The sequence below is a fragment of the Lampris incognitus genome, chromosome 17, assembly GCF_029633865.1.
Source record: "Lampris incognitus isolate fLamInc1 chromosome 17, fLamInc1.hap2, whole genome shotgun sequence".
Taxonomy (NCBI): Eukaryota; Metazoa; Chordata; class Actinopteri; order Lampriformes; family Lampridae; genus Lampris; species Lampris incognitus.
The window spans coordinates 16,122,785-16,138,363 of NC_079227.1; the positions used below are offsets into that span (position 1 = coordinate 16,122,785).

A 15,579-nucleotide genomic window follows, 5' to 3' on the forward strand; every position below is an offset into this window, starting at 1 on the left:
ACAATGTTGGGCTTGTCTGAGCTCAATGTGGAAGTTTGGGGAACCATCCCACTAATTGGCTGTTCACACGACTACTTGAAGGAGCTTGGAGAAAGCGGTACACCATAACTCCAAGCCATTTTCCCCTTTGTCTATGAGAGACTCGTCAACACTCGCAGAAATTACATGACTCATTATTATGGATAATGAAAGCCCTTTAGTTATCGCTCGTGCCAATGACAGTATTGGACCATTCGTTTTGTTTAAATTTTTCTCAATTTGACATGTTTTTCTGCCTGTAATGTTGAACAAAACTAATGCAGCCGTGAAGAAAAACGCCGTCTTTTGAAGAAGTAATAGGTGGGGATAAAAACTGAAAAGGGGTGACAATAACTGAGCAGCACCATATGTTGTATAAATCAGAAACCTTACTGGTATGATAGGGCACATTCTGACACACTTTTGATTCCCATTGTCCAAACCATGCATACTTTGACACAGTACAAGGCAGTCCTCTGGTCATGCATGGTGTGCTAGTGTCAGGAATGATGTGGGTGCATTATCCAAACACTGTCACACATTGCACTACTGGAGAGAATCGGTCACATCAGATTTGCCTGTTGAAGTCACCTTTTATACAAGTCTGCAGGTACCGGCTCTTGAAGCCAGATTTTGGACCATGAGCGTTTTTGGACCATGTATATCATATTCATCCCCCAGTGGAGAACAAAGGGCCCAAACTGAAGCTAGAATTCTCGTTCAGCATTTTCCATAGCGGGAACAAATAGGATGGATAGTAAAATATGAAACAACAAAAAAAGTTATCAAGCTGTTCAATTGTAGAACACTTTCTAATGGAAGAGAATGTGTCAAACATTAAGATTATGCAAACTTTTTTTTTTATCACCTCGGTTTTTCTCATCAGAGCCATATGTATGCAAAATATGTCAATTCGTTAACTGAGCCACAGAATGAGTTTTTATTGCTGGTCATGTAACGCAAAAAAGGTGACGCTTTTTCATCAGTCTTTGACAACGGCATTGACCCTGACAGTGTGATCTAAAAGTGGCATAAGTTTTTGTTTTTGTTTTTTTAAAAAAAAATAATATTGTGATTGCATGGAGAAAAATATCTTGATTTCATTGTGGAATCTCCATGTTTGGGTGGGGAATAACCCAGAATCCTTATTCTTTTGCTCTCTTTTTTTTTTCAAAGCAAAGTTTTTGCAGCTATTTTCTACTACCTCCTGATTCTAGGCAAGTTTAGCACATGTAAGAGAGCATGGGGAATACGCTATGGCAGTGTGATTAGCATATGCAAATGATAACCGAAAATGTTCCTCTTGAAGAATAGACACCAAACATGGAAGGATCTTATGACGGCACACAATAGTCCTCTAATTTGACTGATATGCAATAATAGTTCCCGTATTATTTTGCTGTGCTTAAACTTCTAACACCCTTTTATGTCAAGATCACTACAGAAAATATAACAACCATAAATAATTTAACAAAATAGTATTGTATAACTGTGATTTTGTGAGCTAAAGTTTATGTACAGGATACTACAGCGTCACTGTTTGTGGCTAGTAAAGGACTATATTAAAAACAGAGCAGACTTGCTAAGTGATGTAAACAAACCAATAATTTCTCTTTATACCAGTAAGGTTCACAGTTCAATTCTCAGGAAGCGTTAGTATTTTTTTTTATTTTTTTGGGGAAACCTTTTCTTGGTTGTAAGGGTTGGCTAGTGCATTGCAAGTCTGAATTAAAGTAGGTGTCGTAAAAAAGCAGGTTCAAGGAAGGCCTCTGCCATGTGCACCCGTTTAAAAAAGAAAACGAAAAAAAAAGGCCTTGCTTATCATTTGACTTGCATTGTCAGTTTTGTTGCTTTGTATGCCGGCTCTTCAAATTGTTTTCTGGTCAATTCTGTGTTGTTGATTGGTGGGACATTATCAGTTTGTATTGAGATGTTCAAAGTGATGTTGAATGGATATGTTCTATTTGGTCTTTTGCATTTAGTAGGCTCCTTTTTGCTATGGATATTTCCAATCAGATGTGTGTATAATGTGATATTTTCTAAGTTTCCATTTTCAATTGTCTACTGATTAGATTGGATACAAAACTTTACAAAAAGACCAAATGAGCAATAAAATTTAGTGTCTCACAATCATTCAGTGGGAAAGGCTTCAGGTTGGGGTTTGTTCAATTCAAGGAAATGTTTCCCTCTGATGTGGGAGAGGAAGAATCAAGCATTAAGTAATGGTCACATTCTCAATTTACTGACCAAACGACATAATACCTTAGTAAAAAAAAAAACTTTTATGGGTTAATTTTGCTGCTACCCTCTTCCAGATAAACCCAAAAGAATCAAATGCACAATCAACACTGTTTGGAGGCTTCTTTTAGCAAAGCTTCTCGCATTTATTCCTTTTAAGTAATGGATTTAAGACCCCCGCTTCAGCTTTGATACCCAAATCTGACGCTTACACCTTTGACCTCCACCCCTTGGTAGTTGTGCCTGATGGCTGAGGCCTGGGAAATGAGCGTTAAGCAAGCTGAAGAAGCCCTTTGTCTCTTAACAGGCGTATTTTCACAGGCCTAAGCAAGGCTTCAGGGCCCAGTGGAAAAAGAGCGATGAGCTGATTTGGGAGACACGGCGCACTGATCATCTGAATGCATGTAGAACAAAGCATTGTGCAGATATTGTGCGGATCTTGTTTTTGTTGTAGCTGTTGTCAGTTGTTCTCAAGTCCGTCTCTAATCTCCAACTCTCAGATCAGAGAATTGAATTATGGGTGCAGCATTGCCATCTTGCAATGATTGCATTAGACCAATCCTTTTAGATCTGGGCTGTGATGAGTTGACTGGAGATGGCTATCTGTTTTTTCTTTGGATACTAACACGGGTCTTTTTCTATGTCATAGCCCCAATTATATTCAACCATTATATTGTGGTGCTATATATTTGATAAAAATGACTTAACATATTGGGATTATTATTGTCACAAACTGTAATTGTGAATTGAGAGGGTTAAGTTATGGTGCAAAATTTATTTTGGATACAAATAAAATATATGTTAAGAAGTTATAAAAATCTATTGAAATTATTAACACTGACCCTTGAGGTACATATTCGATTGCAGTTTCAAGTTTGTACATCTTTTTGATAGCGTCAGTTTCCTTTCATATGGTAAAATTTGTGCTGTGATCAAGCTTTGATAGACTTTGAATTTGTAAATAAAGCCAAATGTTTGGAACATGATATTGGTTGTAATGGATTGCTTTTTGTTTACAAGCATTGCAAACTGTTTCTGCATGGCTGTGAGAGGTAACCTGGTGATTTTGTAAGATCTTTTACACTGAATAAAATACTTATGGTGTGGAACCTTTCGTCTCTAAACTTGCTCAAACCAGTGTTCAGATTTTAGCCATTGCAAAATCATGTGCAAATCGTGTCGTGCAACAGGGAGCCATATGTATGCAGGTTTTCATGACTTGACAAATCTAACTCAATCAATTAATCCTCCCGTTTGTTTGAAGGTGTACCAATTAGTGAAATTGGATGTTTGTTTGGAAAGAAAACTTACACATGGCTATCCATGGCACCTAGTGCCACAGGTTTAGACTTACTTAATTCAAAGCCTGCTGCACCATAAATGGAACCTCATCTCCTTGCCTCCTATTTTCAATAGGAGCAGGGAGAAAATCTCAGTGTGAGATTATGGGTCTGAGATAATCCCTGGTCAAAAACCAGATGCAAGCAGGGTAACGTTGACGGGTTAAATGCATTGCAAAAAGCATCACACCACTGAGGTCATCAAGGTAAAAAAGTCACAGTGTTAATGGTATGTGAAGTGTACACCAAACACTACAAGAGAATGGGATTGTGCATTTTATTGGAAACTTTGATCACCGTTTAAACAAAAATGGTTGTCCACATGAATTTAAGTTGTTCATGGTTGTGAATGGAATGTTCATAGGGAATGAAATTCAGGAATGGAACCAGGAATACGGGTACACTTCATCTCCCTAGAGACCATGGGTACAGTATGAGGAGTAGAGATGAGGAATGCAGGTCAAAGATATCTTCACTTCTCCTCCCTTTATCCTACATTTTGGAAAAGGAACGAGGCAAGTCAAATGATCGCTCATCAGTATCTGAGGCTGACAGCAGGTCCAGGAACCGTTTAGTAGATCCAGCTGTGGGCACAGCTAGTGTAGCTGACAAGCTCCTCAGGCTTGAACCACAGAGCAATTTCCTGGTTGGCACTATCTACAGAGTCACTGCCATGGATGATATTTCTGGAACAAGAAAAAAAAAAAGACAACAAAATTAAGCGTCTCCTGTAGGCAAGTGTGGCGTTATCCCCATTCATTTAAAAGTAATTCGTTCCTGGATGTATGCACTACTAAATCATCACTTGACCACAAACTGGCACAAATAGCAAAAAAGTAAGGTTTTAGGTAGAGACCATGCTACCTTAGGTTAGACTTTAGGAGGTCAATTATGGACTCGTGCATGGACTAAATGGGACAGTGTTCAAAATAGGTTATACCTGCCAACATCAATGCAGAAGTCTCCCCTGATGGTGCCTGGGTTGGATTTAGCAGGGTCAGTCTCACCCAACATGACTCTGCCAGTTTTCACTGCATTCTTTCCTTCCCATACCTGAACAAGTCAACGAACAAATGCATAGGACACCAGATAAATTACACACTACACTCATTTTGCTGGCCAAATTTCACAATCATTTCATAGTCCAAGTTTCAGGAACAAATGTAGGTTTCATGAAAACATTAATTGGCAGCCAATGACACAGACTAATCTTTATACATTACACATTTGCTTGTTATAACCATAACATCACTTATGTCAAAAGTACACAACAAAATAAAAAGGCCGAATAAACAGCAAATCTGAATGTTTGACCCAACTGTCTGACAGACTTGGCACTCCTCTGACATTATAAACGATATTCTTGCCGTCAACTTCCATTTTGGGAAACTTTTCAAAATCTACGCCTTATTCGGTGTCTGGCTTCAGCTCATTTAGCATGTTGTCGATTATTGTGCCAGTTTCTTACCATGGCAACCACTGGGCCAGAGTTCATGTAGCTGACAAGGTCAGCGAAGAAGGGCCTATCCTTCAGGTCAGCGTAATGCTGCTTCAGGTGGTCTACAGAGGCCTGTACAAAGTAAACACACAAGATCATAGAACTCATTAGCACACCCATTATTTCTTATACAACATCACCAGTATGCTGGATACTTAATATGATGCAATGCATGTGCTCTGAACATTTGGAAAATGGACAAGTATTAAATTCACAAATTCTTTGGGCATATGAGCCTAAAATAGACCACATCAAGAAGTACTTCCGTGTCCCACTAGGATGAAAGGTTGAAAGGGCTTGCAGGCTAATTGCAAGACTACCTGGGAGGATAAGGAGACCTTGACTCTCAGCACTAATCAGTGGTGCAGCAACCAGGAATAGAAAAGCAAGATAATCTTGTCACTAGCAGATTTGAGATGTCGATATGCAGAATGAAAAAGAAAAGTGCTTGATGAGCCGACTCCTACTACTTGACATGCACCATCGTGACATTTGCCAAATGCTAAAAATACACTGAGCAAATCCACTTTCACAGGCCCGCAACATGGGTAGATGACACCACCGCTGATCCGTTACTTACGTGAATCATCCTCATGCCGACGAGTTTGAAGCCTTTCACCTCGAACCTTTTGATGATCTCTCCAACAAGCCCCCTCTGAACACCATCGGGCTTGATGGCAATGAAGGTACGTTCTCCGTTGGCAGCCATGACTCTGAAATCAAGAATAAAAAAAAAATGACACCGTGCAATTCACTGTACAATCAAAAGTCAGGAAGTCACTTACGGTCTTCGGGCGCATTGGGCACAGTCGGCTTTGGGGCCGGATGCCGAGCCCCCCGACCCCATTACAACGCAACGTGCATCGACAGCGCTGGCCAAATGACACCGGGCCTCCTCGACAGAACAGGCTGGACGAGCGAGAACATTAAAGTCGACCGGGTCCCGTTCGCATGTCTGTCCCACCTTGACGTTGCGGTTCACCTAATCACCTTCTGCGCATGGGCACCGGATAGCGCATGCGCTATTCGTTCTTTGACCTAGCTACAGCCGTTAGCCGCTGATAGGCGACAGGGTGCATTACACTGTGGCATTATTTAATTTTACAGGCACACTTCCACCCGCACCTGCCGCGATCAATCGGTCAAACGCGATGGTGGATCAGCGCAATTAATCCAAACAAGACAAGATGTCTAAAAAAGTTTCCTGAACAGAAGCCCAGCCGGGCTGGGGGCCTTCTCCACACTTGCACGGTCTTTTGTTCGCCGAGGCGGACAGGTCGACATGCAGCTTCCGCCTTCCCAAAACGTAACGACCGTTTTAAAAGGCAACACGCGCCCCGCAAGTTTAGCTGGAAATAACGCCGAAAGCACAAAACGTCCTTAAAGCTGCACCGCAACACTACAACCACGCCTAGCCTGACGTCTGGAAACCGCGTCTTGCCACGTTAGCCGAAAACGTCGCCGTGTCAGGAACCAGGCGGACAACGGCCGTCAAACGAACACCAGGATGGCGTGTATAGATGTATTAAATATGTTATTAATTTGTTAGATTTCATTCTTACCTAAACAATGAACCTCCGGTCTCGTCGCGGGCAGCAGCTCGTCCAGCTGACGCGGTAAGAAGACCCACCGAGGGTGCGCGGCGGGTTTATATACTTGGAGGCGGGGACAGTTTCCCCAGCCGGGTCCGCCATCACGAAATCAAATGTTAAAAATGTCCTTTTGACTTAACTGGGGACTCAACTGCGTTACCATAACGGTTACAGATACAGAGGAATAAAGTGAGGTACCATACGTAAAGAGGGCCAGTGTATACCCTGCATACAAGTTACATTTGAGTTTTTCATGCAGGGCATAACAGAGTAAAAATATTCAGATTTTAAATCCGCAGCTTTTGAAAATCATTTAAAGTCCATTTTTACGTTCCTCAAAAACTCAAGTGTAGAGGTACCCTTAGATTGTGGGAAAAATATGGTAATAATCTACGAAAGTCCATTGTTTATATTATTTACTTTTATATTTTCTCTCTGTCTGTCTGTCTATTGATCGATCGATCGGTAGAGAGATCGATAGATAGATATACGTAAATATATTCACTCCTAACAACAACAACCACAAAACCACACATACAAAAGACAGTTATACACTTAGATATAAACTGTATGTACAGTACATCATAATTCAAATTCACCATTCCATGCTGATCTCAGCCTCTAACAGAGGTAAGTATAACTAATAATATGAAATGTGATTCTACATCAAAATATAGATCTAAAAACGTTTCCAAGGGCATCTGACTGGGTAAATATTTTAGGTGTATATAATTAGTATAATAAATCTAGACCCCTTGTAGATTCATACAGGTTCAAAAGATGACTTCCTGTTACCATTTCATCATCTGTAATATTATATTTCATTTCAGAGACTCTAACTTGGAAAGTATATAGAGGTAAGTACAATTACTAATGTAAAATATTCCAGATATGAGGAAATTCTATATGTAGATTTAACAACGATTCCCAGTGAGCCTATTTGGTACGTATAATATATATGTATGTATTATGTAGGTGATTATAATTAGTAAATTATTTGGCTAAGAGTTATGATTCATTCATATATTTCCATACTACATTTATGCCAACCTTGAGTGCTGTGGTGGACTTTCTGGAGTTGGGGTAGGCGTCTGCAACTCCACCATTGTCTGAGTTTTAGCCCTGGCAGCTTTCCCTCCATTTCTTCCCTTGAGTTCACTTTCCTCTCTCAGTGGGTTCATTAATTAATTTCTTCTTCCCTGTCTTTCTATCTCTCCTCCATCTCTCCCTTTCTTTCTGAAGGTATGCTTTTCTTCCTTTGTTCAGGGTTTGCAGTCCGGCGTTCACTATATCGCTGTGCAATTTTTGCCTCACTCAGAGGCATGTCCTGTGAGAAAGGCAATGATTTCATGACTACAAGCAAACCTGTTTTTATAAATTACAAAATATTTTCTATAGCAGATGTTTCTATACATTCTAATGTTACATTTCTATAAATTGCAATTACATGACTTCAACATTAATATTCAAATGCTCAGACATGAATTCACAAGAGGTCACATTGTATATTGAGAGTAGCATCATTACACACTAATAAAGCATTAATGAACATGAAATAACAAATTAATAACACACTGTATGGTGAAGTATGCTTGATAACACGAATTAGAGAGACAGGGAAGAAGAGTTATTTCATGTTTATCAAGGCTTTATTAATGCGTAATGATGCTACACTTCATATACAATGTGACCCAACAAGGAATAAGCAATAATATAGTGTGTGTGTGTGTGTGTGTGTATGTGTGTGTGTGTGGGGGGGGGGGGGGTGAGTCCATGATGATAATATCCATCTACAAATTACAAATGAAGATTATGTCCACCCTGTCATGTGCATGTCCACCCTGTTGGGTCTATGTGGCCGACAGGGTGGACCATGATAGGGTGGACATTTGGAGCGTCAGTTAGCATATTAGCTTGCAACAAACTGACTAGCTTACTAGCTAGTCTGGTTGTTGAAGAGAATTTGGTATAGTTAAACTTACATATTTTGAAAATATTGTATTGTAATCACTACCGGCATATTTTACGCCGACAGAGTGGACATGTTAAGATTGGGCAGAACAAGTAAGCAAACTTAAACAAAGAACATTTGTGAATAGGAAAGTCAGCTACTCACTCACCTCAGCCGCTGAATTTCCTACTAATATGACATGGTGGACAATCATTTAAAAGACACACAAACTCTTCTTTTTTATTAAATAAAAATATGATTTTTTATGACCAAATGATCAATACACTTAAATTGAGTAATATCTAACAAAACAATAACATGGAAACAAAAATTTTAAATTTTATGATTTGACTATATTTTATCTCCCCGCTTGCTCTCCCCGCTTGCCGCCAAGTGACTGCTGGGATAGGCTCCAGCATCCCCATGACCCTGACAGCAGAATAAGCGGTTTGGATAATGAGCCGAATGAAATAAATGGTACATTCCAGTTCAGAATATGTTAAATAACAAAAATATGTGGTGTAGGTGTGCTTACTTTTGGTATTTCTGGATGGAAATACACTGCAAAGTCAATTTTGCAATTTTTGGGCATTTTTGAAAAATTACAGCTTTTACTAACAAAAACATTTGAAAAATTGTGATTATCACATGTTTCAAAGATGGGTGGCATGGTGGCGCAGTGGTTAGTGCTGTTGCTTCACAGCAAGAAGGTCCTGGGTTTGAACCCTGGGGTTGTCCAACCTTGGGGGTCATCCCAGGATGTCCTCTGTGTGGAGTTTGCATGTTCTTCTCGTGTCTGTGGTTGGTTTTTTTCCGAGTGCTCCAGTTTCCCCCACCATCAAAAAAGACATGCATGTTAGGGTTAATACGCCTGTCTGTGCCCCTGACCAAGGCATGGCAAGACGAACTGGAGTTGGTCCCTGGGTGCTGCATGGCGGCTGCCCACTGTTCCTAGCTACACAGCTAGGATGGATTAAATGCAGAGCATAATTTCCCTGTGGGGATCAATAGAGTATATCAAAATCAAAATTAGAAAAAAAAGAAAAAAAAGATGGATGCATAGCCATGTGCACAAACTTACACTGACACCAAATGTCATCAAATTCAAATGGGGAGAAAAAAGTCTGTAGTAATTTTTTTTCTCATTTTACTTTTGAAAGTGTCTGAGCTTAAATGGATTAATAGAAATTTCTTGCATTACTGCACTGTACTATATGGCTTACTTCACTGCAAGAGCTGTTGCACAACATCATGAAATTGAACTAGCCACAGAGGTTGTTGGTCAAGTTATTCCTCCCCTCATAACTCGTTATATAACAACACACAGGATTGCGAACCTGCAAGCCTGAATATTAACTGGGACAGGGAGCATGTTTGGCTTCATGGCTGCTTAGCATTAAAGTATCAGGCGGGAAGCATTTCAGTGTTTGCACACATGGTTGCTGGTTTACTTGAATGTGCATGCATGCGTTCACTGTCACACGTTTAATTCTTTGCTCTGCAAGGATTTAGACGACATTAGCGATCTCACAGGATTATATATCAAGTTTATCATTCTTCTGCTATGAACCCAATGCATGTTCGGCTTAATGTTGTACATAGTACATTTGCTGCATATTGCATAAGCTTTTAATGGAAGCAGCCTTTAAGCTGCCTATGATTCTGAGTCCATCAGGACCACTATCTGTGCCACAGCAGCCCCTCATTTAAACCACTTGTATTCCAATACTGTTCACTTCGTTCTGTGCAGATTGATAGAGTTTTCCAGAATAGAGCCTGAGAATCCCCCAGTTCACAGCAGTATGAAAATATTAGGATATGTCTGTCCAAACCAAATTATCCTCAGAGATTGAATCCGTTTTGAAACATTAAGTTTGTACCTCTGGTTCCTTGGCAGGTTTCCAGTGTGCTTAATGAATGCTGTTTCAGCATTCCTCTGAGATAAAAATATGTCTTCCTGTCGGCAGACCTGACCATTATGCAAGGCAGGCTTTTTTAGACTAGTGTATTTGTGACTGCTTGTGATTTCGTGTGATTGTTAGTTTGGTAGATAGACGAGGTAGAATTAATCCAAGTCCCCGTGTGACACAGTATGACAGCTGATAAAGAAAGACTTTTTGGAGATGCACCCGCATGCACACACACACACACACACACACACACACACACACACAAACACACACACACAAAAACACACAAAAACACACACACACACACACACACACACACACACACACACACACACACACACACACACACACACACACACACACACACACACACACAATTTCCTCATTCATCCCCACAGCTGCACAAAAATGTAACACCCGTTTTTCAATTCCGTGATAACGTCTCCTTTTTTCCTCATCTCCTCTCCTCTCCTCTCCTCTCCTCTCCTCTCCTCTCCTCTCCTCTCCTCTCCTCTCCTCTCCTCTCCTCTCCTCTCCTCTCCTCTCCTCTCCTCTCCTCTCCTCTCCTCTCCTCTCCTCTCCTCACCCTGGTTGTAAGTGTCTAATGGAATAACAAGCCTTGTTCCTGCCAGGCCTCAATGCTTCCAAGCATTCTTCCGCTTTTTTCCCCAACCTCCAGCAGCGGATGCTCTTAGAAAACAAATGAAGAGCTAATCCTTGGGCCTTATCTCCCGACTCTACATCGGCTGCTTTTCTACTCCCAGTCCTATTTTTACCAGGGCTTAAGGCCAGGATTAAACTGCCTTTTTCTCGGTGTGTTGTTATTCAGGAGGATGACACCGTTGATGGCTAAGTGTTATTCACACAACTCCAGAGAGCTTCTTAGTCGCGTGTGCAGCCGCGGAGGTTTTGCTGCTGTTGTCGTTTTACTACAAAGGGCTCCCGGGGGTTCAGCAGACAGGCAGACTTTTGGATTTAGCATAACTCGACTGTGCATCACCTCAGCATTTCATCATCTGCTCTGATTTGTTTTGTTTTTTTTAAAAAGGGCTCATTGTTTGATGAGAATGTGCAATGCCACATAAGCAAGCTGGAACTTGTTTGCTCTGTAGCAGATCGTAAGTCATTTTGTTTCTTATTGAATAGTCTTCACAGACTGTAAGGGGGCAAAGATATTCCAGAAATATTTGGTCGTAAAATGATCTTGACAGAAAATGCTGTCTGGCAAAAATGCTAGTTTGGGGGTTTGAATTGCTCATATTGAGAGGCAAATAAGTAGTTTAAGGTGTCATATTGGTAGAACACGCACACGCACACGGACACACACACACACACACACACCTTAAGTATCATTCCACTGCTTAGGATGCAGAGTTCCTCGAGTTTTCACAGTCCAATGACAGAGATGAAAAAGTGTAATTTTTAGCCAGATTCACCGCTAACATTTTATGAAGCCTGTAGCTCTCAGCACCCGCTGACTGCTCAGAGGAGATTATTACGAGGCCAAGAATCATTACTGTAATATAGCAGCTACTGTTTTGAGATGGAGGTTAAGAGTAGCTCGCGCCACCACACTCTGCTGACTCTCACGGTGTGCTGCACGGGGAAAAGAGTCTGGTCTGTGGACTGGAAAAAGGCTAAAGCTCCATTGTTTTATGAATTCATAATTTAAAGGGACGCTGACCAAGCCTTGTTGAGAGATATTTCCTTGTCATTTAAAATCCTTGCTACGCAGCTAATGTTTCTAATGCTGCCTCTGAGAGTCTTGTCAGTATGGGCATACATCTGCTCCACCCAGGAAACACTGGCAAGCGTGCATTTGCATGCAAGCACACCGCACTTACTTGCATACATGTGCTTGCAGGCCAAAACCCTGCACATATGCTCATGCACAAACACACATACAGTCATCTCTCACTCCCAAATCACCACAAAAGAAAAACTGAGCTGTTAAACCAGAATCCATTTAAGAATCCCACTACATTTTTACACACACGCATTCATGATTTAAAGGTTTCGGCTACAGCACCAGACTTCCCTCTCAAAACAAGGGGTGTATTTTCTCCACCAAAGTCAGTGGCATATGAACTTGCAAGAAAACAGCTGAATTATTGATGCGGTCGGTGTCTGGCTTTGGCCTATAATAAAACCATCAGTATTTGTCAGAGGCTCCTGTTAAGGTTGAAAAGCTTGAAACTTTAATGTGGCCTCGACTCTTATCACAAGCACCTCCTGTGAGAGTGGAGCGTGTTCCCCAGGTCCTCTGCCAGTCACAGGCTGGGCGAGGTCCCTAATGTGACACCGAACAAATGCATAGAAATGTAACATATGACATGGTCCATGGACCTTTTACTAGAGTTACAATGTTTTTTTTATGGCCACCCTTTTCTCCCCAATTCTCCCCCAATTACCCCACTCTTCTGAGCCATCCTGGTCACTGCTCCACCCCCTCTGCTGATCAGGGGAGGGCTGCAGACTACCACATGCCTCCTCCAATACACGTGGAGTCGCCAGCCACTTCTTTTCACCTGACAGTGAAGAGTTTTGCCAGGGGGGCATAGCGTGTGGGAGGATCAGACTATTCCCCTCTCCCCCCTGAACAGGGGCCCCCGACTGACCAGAGGAGGCGCTAGTGCAGCAACCAGAACACATACTGACATCTGGCTTCCCACCCGCAGACACGGCTAATTGTGTCTGTAGGGATGCCTGACCAAGCCGGAGGTGACACGGGGATTAAAACCACCAATCCCAGTGTTGGCAGGCAACGGAATAGACTGCTATGCTACCTGGACGCCCAATATGGCCCTTTTAAATGACACAGAAAAACAATGGACTGCATTTTATGTAGTGCTTTTCTAGCTGCAGCAGCCACTCAAAGCACTTTACAATTAATTATTGCCTCAAATTCTCACTCACTCATACACTGATGGCGGTGTCAGCCATGCAAGGTAACAACCAGCTCATCGGGAGCAGTTGGGGGTTAGGTGTCTTGCTCAGGGACACCTCGAGATTTTCCCCAGGAGGAGCCCAGGATCGAACCGGTACCCCTCCAGTTCCCAGAAGTCCTGCTCGGTCTCCTGAGCCTCTACCGCCCAATGTAGTAGTAGTAATAGTAGAAGTAGTAGTAGTAGTAGTAGTAGTAATTTTAGTAGTAGTAGTAGTTTTAGTAGTTGTAGTGGTTGTAGTTGTACTAGTATTATTGTTATAATGATAATAATTAGTAATAGTAGTAGTTGTTATTGTAGTTGTATTATTATTATTATTAGTAGTAGTAGTAGCAGCAGCAGTAGTAGAAGTAGTATTAGTAATAGTTGCGATAGTAGTAGTAATAGCGATAGAAGTAGTAGTAGTAGTAGTAGTAGTAGTAATAGTAGTGATAGTAGTAGTCGTAGCGATAGTAGTAGTAATAGCAGCAGTAGTAGTAATAGTAGTAATAGTAGTAGTAGTAGTAATGATAATAATAGGTAGCAGTAGTAGTTGTGATAATAGCGGTAGCAGTAGTAGGTTGTAGGTAGCAGTAGTACTAGTAGTAGTAGCGATAGTAGTAGTAGTAGTAATAGGTAGTAGTGGTAGTAATAGTAGTGGTAGCAGCGGTAGTAGTAGAATTTTTATTCAGGCATAACACAATACAATACCTGTTAACAGTATATACAATATACAATCTAATAGGCAATAAGTGTAAACAGCTGAGACTGTATAAACAAAGTCAATAGTCTATGTGTTGAGTAGTGAATGAAAAGGCGCAGGCAGAAGTCATTTACACGCGTAACCTTCAAAAATAGCTTTAAGCCATTCTTTTGATAACCAAAAGCGAGCTACACATTCTCAAATTTATATTAGAGTTGTTCCGTAATTTAACCCAAACAATAGAAATAACATCTGCTTTTAATCCTTTTTTTTTTTTTAAACTTTTTGTACGGTAAACATATAAACATCTCTCAAATCATATTTTCACTCCTGTACTGAAAAAAAACACACCTTTGTATACAGTCTGGGAGTGACTTTGTTTTAGCTCTGAACATTATTTGCATTAATTTATAATGTACCAAATCATTAAATTTCATAGCATGGGATTTTATAAACACGCCTTATTAATAATACGTATGGCTCGTTTTTGTAATTAGACAATTTAATTTATAACCGTTTTAAAGGTCAACTCAAAACAAAAAGAAGAGGGTTGGATTGAATTAACTCAAGCCCTCTTCTAGGTTAAATGAACAACCCATCTTGTTGGGTTCTTTTAACCCAGCGTGTGTTCTGTCCAATAGTTAACGAGCACCTGGGTTAAAAACAACGCAATTTGGGTTGTTTTCTCAACCCAAACACTGGGTTGAGGTTGCTTGACCATATTTTGGGTTATTTTAACTGGTTAATTAGGTTAACCAGCACCTGGGTTAAAAACAACCCAATTTGGGTTTTTTTCCCTCAACCCAAATGCTGGGTTGAGGCTGCGTGACTATATATTTTGGGTTATTTGAACTCATTCTGGGTTAAATTAATGACCCATCTTGTTGGGTTTGTTTAACCCAAAAAACTTGTTGGAAAACCAACTGCTTTTGTTGGGTTAAATTAACCCCCCCCCCAAAAAAAGAATGAAGAGGGTTGGGTTGAATTAACCCAACCCTCTTCTGGGTGAAATTAACAACCCATCTTGTTGGGTTCTTTTAACCCAACGTGTGTTCTGTCCAGTAGTTAATCAGCACCTGGGTTAAAAACAACCCAATTTGGATTGTTTTCAACCCAGCATTTTTAGAGAGCATATTTATTAACATTAAACTAACTTTTGAGCATAGCATGCAAAGTTTCCTTTACATCTTTTCCCGGAGCAAAATAAATTTGTATCGTCTGCAAAAATTAAAAATTTTAATGACACAGTAACATTGCACATATCATTGATATAAAGTATGAAAACTTGTGGACGAATCATCAATCCCTGGGGTACTCCACAGGTAACCTTCCTAAAACCAGACACGGTGTCAGACACGGTGTTTGCATACATTGGGCCTCATTCATCAGTCGTTCATACAAATTT

General features: G+C 40.7%; 1 protein-coding gene across 1 annotated transcript; it reads right to left on the reverse strand.

The window, feature by feature from the left end:
- Positions 1-3,859: 3,859 nt before the first annotated feature.
- LOC130127102 (nucleoside diphosphate kinase-like) lies at positions 3,860-6,785 on the reverse strand. The gene is made up of 5 exons (XM_056296672.1): positions 6,657-6,785; positions 5,675-5,807; positions 5,065-5,166; positions 4,537-4,649; positions 3,860-4,282 (listed from the first exon to the last, which is right to left on the reverse strand). Exons 2-5 carry the CDS (start codon positions 5,801-5,803, stop codon positions 4,168-4,170), a joined length of 459 nt encoding a protein of 152 aa, XP_056152647.1. The 5' UTR covers positions 5,804-5,807; positions 6,657-6,785; the 3' UTR covers positions 3,860-4,167.
- Between the last annotated feature and the right edge of the window lie 8,794 nt (positions 6,786-15,579).